Source organism: Geospiza fortis, unplaced genomic scaffold (assembly GCF_000277835.1).
Source record: "Geospiza fortis unplaced genomic scaffold, GeoFor_1.0 scaffold594, whole genome shotgun sequence".
NCBI lineage: Eukaryota > Metazoa > Chordata > Aves > Passeriformes > Thraupidae > Geospiza > Geospiza fortis.
Genome location: NW_005054703.1, coordinates 60,794 through 66,110, shown reverse-complemented (window position 1 = coordinate 66,110; position 5,317 = coordinate 60,794). Strand labels below are relative to the sequence as shown.

The following is a 5,317-nucleotide window of genomic DNA, read 5'->3' as shown; positions in this document are numbered from 1 at the left end:
CGGGGCTCGCTGTTCTTTGGTGTTTGTCCCGGGATGCTGGGCTGGGTGTGCTCGGCACCCTCCGGCCGTGCCCCGGGGTTGCAGCAGGTCGGAGCCCCCCGGGATGTGCCTCTTTGGGCCCTTCTCTTGCTCAGGGGCGGCTCCTCCACCTCGTTTTGCCCTAAAACGGAGCGAGCCTGTGCAGCCTGGGCCAGGCTCTGCCCTTCCTGCCTTCCCTTTGGCAGCGGGGGGAAAGTTGAGGTCCGGTTTTCCAGCCTGGATGTATCCGGCTGAGCCCGGCTTTGGGAGAAACCCCCGGGAGGGGTTTTGGCAGCGGGGAGAGCTGCGTGCCTTGGCACTCGGTGTGCTCCATCGGTGTGCAGGGGGCAGGAGGGCTCCCGGTGGCAGCGCCGGGGATTTGGGGAGCACCCGGCTGGAAAGGGCAGCCAGCGGGACGTGCAGCCAGCCGGGACAAACCTTTGGCACGCTGGGCTGTGTGCCAGCACCTGTGGCAGTCACAGGCAGCCTGGATGTCCCACGGAGCCCACCTGGAAGGGTAGATTGGGATAGGGAGGAAGAGGAAGGGTCTGGGCTCGCTGGGGGATGCTGAAGAGGCAGAGGTCCCTCGGGTCCCCTCCACCCAACAGGGTGTTCCCAGCACCGCTCTGGATGGGCTCCCTCCCTCGTTTTGGGAGGAGAGGGGTTAAGTCAAAGCATCCGAGCTAAGCCCTGGCAGGAGAAGGCTAAAAGCTCCCAGAGAACAAAGCTCACAAAGTGGTGGTAAGCTGGTAAAACCTGTGGGAATGTGGGAGCCTTCAGGGGCAGTGGGGTCCTGCATGGGGAGCGGGGTCCTGCGGGTTCCCTGCAGCCCTTTGGCGTGGAAATCCTGGCCCCAGGTTATTTTTGGAACAATTGCTTGGCCAGGCCTCAAAAATGCGCTGGTTTTTGGAAGAGACTGGAGCCTGTGAGCTGTCAGCACAGGCCAGGCACTGTGGGGTGTCCAGGGCTGGGTCGGGAGCCCCTCCAGGGGGATCAGGAGGTGCACCTGGAGCCCCACACTGGGACTGGGGTGGCTCCTGCATTGATGGAGGCAGCAGATTTTTATTTTCTCCTCACTGATCCCAAATTTGCCATCTACCTTTCAGGGAAGCTTTCCCAGGAAGGCAGCCTGAGCTCCAGGCTCCTGGGAGCCTCCCAGGGTGGACGTGCAGGTCGTGCCTGGGGTCCCCTCCTCTCCCTGCGCCCCTTCCTTTGCACCCCGGGGCTGTGCCACCCCTCTTTTATCAATTCCCGGCACATATGAAAGGGACAGAGAGGGCAAGGATTGATTCTGGGCAAACACTATAAAGGCACCTACAGTTAGAGCGGGGAAGCTCACTCGGTTCATGGTAATTATCCTGGTTAAATTATAACCTCATGAACAGGCCACCTCTGTCCCCGGGGCTGCTGTGTTCCTCCGAGCGCTGGCATTGCAGCGTTTGTGTCCCAGCCCCGGTGACACCGAGGGGACCCACACGTGGCCAGCGCTGGAGGGTGACTCCTCACGCCCCAAGGAGCTGATCTGGGGCTGGCACAGCTGGGTGTTGGCACAGCCCTGCCTGCTTCCCGACCATCCTGCTCTTCCCAGGGTCGCCGAGGTGCTGTGGAGCTGGAGAGCCCCCAGGAGCCCTGTGCTGGCAGCCCCCCAGGGTGAGTGAGGGGCTTGGGGTGGCTCAGGGTGGAGCAGGAGAGGGTGGTTTTGCATGGAAAGATTGTGGAAAAATGCCGAGTCCTCCTCAGGATCCGGGCGCTCGCAGCGCCATTCCCCCTTTCCCTGAGGATAAATCCATCGGTGGGCTGGAGCAGCCGTGGTTGGAGCGCTGGGAATGCCAAAGCCAACAGCAGCGTGGTTTCTCTCCCAGCATCCCAGAGGCACCATGATCCCCAGCGTGGGCCCCCGGAGCTGCTGCCTGCTCCTGCTGCTCGGCCTCCTCCCCTGCCCGCAGGTCCGGGCGGGCAGGGACGGCCCCGGCGTCTCGGCCGCCTCCTTCCTGCAGGATCTGCTCCAGCGCTACGGGGAGAGCCAGACCTTGAGCCTGAAGCAGCTCAAGGCCCTGCTGAATCGCCTGGATGTGGGAGTGGGACACGCCAATGTCTCCCAAACACCTCAGCAGCGCCTGAACCTCTCCCGTGTAAGGAGGGGACCCCCAAAACCTCCCTGTGGGCCCCCAGAACTTCCCTGCAGATTCCTGAAATCTCCCTGCGGAGCTGTGGGGATCTCAAGGCACATTTCTGTCCCTTCCCTCCCCCAGTGCTTCAGCTCTGTGGAGCTTTTTGCCATCCACAACCTGAGCGAGGGCTCCCCTGTGGGGCACAGCGAGTTCAAGGAGTTCTGCCCCACCATCCTGCAGCAGCTGGAGTCGGGGGCGTGCGCCTCCGAAAACCTGGAAAATGAGGAGAATGAGCAGACAGAGGAGAGCAGGCCCAGCTCAGCTGAAGGTAATTGGGGTGCTGGGTGGGGGGCTACAGGCACTGCCTGGTTCTGGAGCTTGGGGACATGAGGAACAGCCAGTTCCCACTCCTGGGAGTTCCCTCCTCCAGCAGCTGGCAATCCTGACCGAGTTTTCCTCGCTGTGGATGGTGCCGTGGTGTGGTTTTCTGGGATAACCTCCGTGCCTCCGGGATAGCTGGACGAGGAGGGGACTCTGCTGTGGGGTCCCCTGGGTGGGAGGGGGTGACCTGGAGGGACCTGCTGGCCTCCGGCTGCCAGCAGATGCTCAGTCAGCTCCTGCATATCCCAGTGCCAATGCTGCCCAAGGTCTTGGATCAGCGGCCCTGAGCGCAGCTCAGCTTCTCCCACGCTGGGGCTGGCTGGGGAAACCTTTTCCAAGCAACCCCGTGGCTTCATTCCCACCTTCCCTGCACCAACCAGGACGGTTTTGTCGCAGCTGGAGCACCCGGAGCACGGGGAGCAGCCCCGGAGCCTTTCCCAGCCGCCCGGGTCCGGGCTCTCCGAGAGCCTCGGTAATGTCTGGCCCTCGTTTCTTCTCGTTCCGCAGTGTGGGGCTTTGGTTTTCTCAGTGTGTCCATGATTAACGTGGCCTCCCTGCTCGGAGTCCTCATCGTGCCGTGCTCCCAGAAGGCCTTTTTCAGCCGGGTGCTGCTGTTTTTCATCGCGCTCTCCATCGGCACGCTGCTCTCTAACGCGCTCTTCCAGCTCATCCCAGAGGTGCGGTAGAACGTCCCTGCCTCTCTCCCGTCTCCGGGGGCAGCTCCTCTCTGCCTCCACCCCGCCGAATCGATCCGACCCCTCGTCACCCGAGGCTCAGGGCTTGGCTCAAGGGGCTGCGCAGGGCTTTTCTCACCCCTCTGAGCACCAGGAAACCTTCAGTGTCCTCCATCCCTGCCACGTCTGAGGAGTGGGAATGTGCTGGGAGAAGCTGTTTGCTCCTGCTCTGGGTGTCCAGGAGTTCATCCCTTGGAGGGATGTGCTCAGCCACATTTGTGGCAGCAGTACTGGCATGAGCCAGAGGGAAAAAAATGTGAACTATCCATGAAAATATGATCAAATATCCATATAAAAGCACAGAGAACAGCCTGGCTTCCTCTGGAATCAGCCAACTTTTACAAATCCTTTAATTGCCTTTTTTTTTTTCTCCCTTATCTGATTTCCCAGCCCAATGTTCCCACAAGGGTTCTGCCTTCCATGAGGTATCCTGGTGCTCTGATGGGACCGACAGAAATATCGCAAATTAATTGTGTTGTAATTGCGCAGTTCTGGAGCTGAATAAATCCACCCAGATTGGAAACCTTTGGAACGTGGTCCAGGTGCCTCCTCAGAGGATGAGCTGGAGTTGGCACATCCAACCTTAAAATTCCAGTAGGTTTTTCCCCCTGGTGTTGCCTGTTTGCTGCTGGGCAGCGAATGCCTCATCCGTGCTGGCAGTGGGATGTTTTTCCAAGCTTTTCAGCTCCAGAACTGCAACTTTTATTTGCTGGACATAAAAACCAAGCGCCTCTAATTCCCGAAATGCCAGAGATACACTCCAACCCTGCCAGCACCCGGAGCGCCCCGGCAGGGACTGGCTGCAGGACAGGGCTGGAGCGTACGAGGTGCTGGGGGGACCCGGGAGCTCTGTGGCTTGGGAACGGCCCATGGAGCAGAGCTGGGGGCTGGCTGGGACAGGGCCTGGCTGCCAAAGCTCAGCTGAGATTCCCAAAGCCGCTGAGCGCCGGGTTCGCCCTGCGGAGGTGGCGCCAGATGAACAACAATCACTAATGAATGTCCTCTTCTCTCCCTCCCTCCTCTCTCTGTGCTGTCGCTGTGGATTCCTCCCCTGCCCATCCCCACGTTGATCTCGTCCCCTCCCGTCTCCCATCTCCTGGGGTGGGTTTGGCTCTGCCAGTCTGGGGTTACGGTTTCCTCTGCGTCTCCGTCATCTCCCTGTGCTCGCTGGTGGGAGCCAGCGTGGTGCCCTTCATGAAGAAGACATTTTACAAGCGGCTGCTCCTCTACTTCATAGCTCTGGCGATTGGAACTCTCTACTCCAACGCCCTCTTCCAGCTCATTCCCGAGGTAGGGAGAGGACTGGCGGGTCTGTGCTTTTCTCTCTCTCTCTCTGGGGCTGTTTCTCTCTCTCTCTGGGCGCTCGCTGGCTGGACAAGGGGAAGGCGGCGTCGGAGGGGAGCCCAGAGCGAGGTATGGAGGGCTAGAAGCTCCTCGGAGCTGGAGTTTGGAAGGGAATGGCTCCAGGGAGATCCCTGGTTTGTTTTGTTGCCTTTTCTGGCTTTTTCTACCCCTGGAGGTAGGTCCCAAATTGGTTTTGGCATCCCTGCCCCAGGGCAGGTGCTGGATCCAATGCCTCGGGGCACAGCCGGCTTGGAGGAGGGAGTGAGGGAGATTAAAGGTGCACAAAGGTGTTTCCTGAGCTTGTCCCCAGAGCAGCTGCTCCTCAGAAGGAGCTCAGAGCTGTGTCACCCCTCCAGTGTCACCCCAGGGGCAAAGGCAGATGAAGGACACTGCCAGGGCCTGCTCCTCATCCTCTCCTGGGTCCCCTCCTGCCTGCAGGCGTTTGGATTCAACCCTCAGGAAGATTATTACGTTTCCAAATCTGCTGTGGTGTTCGGGGGCTTCTACCTCTTCTTCTTCACAGAGAAGATCCTGAAGATGCTCCTGAAGCAGAAGGACCAGGTGAGGTGGAACAGGGGATGGAGGGGTGGGAAACAGCAGGGATATTGGCATGGTGGGATGGGAAGCAGCAGGGATATTGAGATAGTGGGATGGGAAGCAGCAGGGATAATGGGATGGCGGGTGGGAAACCACAGGGATAACGGGATGGCTGGGTTGGAAAGAGCAGGG

At 60.1% G+C, this 5,317-nt stretch overlaps 1 protein-coding gene across 1 annotated transcript in view; it reads left to right on the top strand.

Annotated features, from left to right (window-relative positions):
• Nucleotides 1–1,617: 1,617 nt before the first annotated feature.
• SLC39A14 (solute carrier family 39 member 14) overlaps nucleotides 1,618–5,317 on the top strand; it is a 6,338-nt gene continuing 2,638 nt past the window's right edge. Inside the window, exons 1-5 of the mRNA XM_014311243.2 lie at nucleotides 1,618–1,668; nucleotides 1,881–2,150; nucleotides 2,271–2,457; nucleotides 4,365–4,534; nucleotides 5,027–5,149. Of these exons, the coding sequence (XP_014166718.1) occupies nucleotides 1,896–2,150; nucleotides 2,271–2,457; nucleotides 4,365–4,534; nucleotides 5,027–5,149 (735 nt within the window). The 5' untranslated portion in view covers nucleotides 1,618–1,668; nucleotides 1,881–1,895. The remainder of the gene's footprint in view (nucleotides 1,669–1,880; nucleotides 2,151–2,270; nucleotides 2,458–4,364; nucleotides 4,535–5,026; nucleotides 5,150–5,317) is intronic.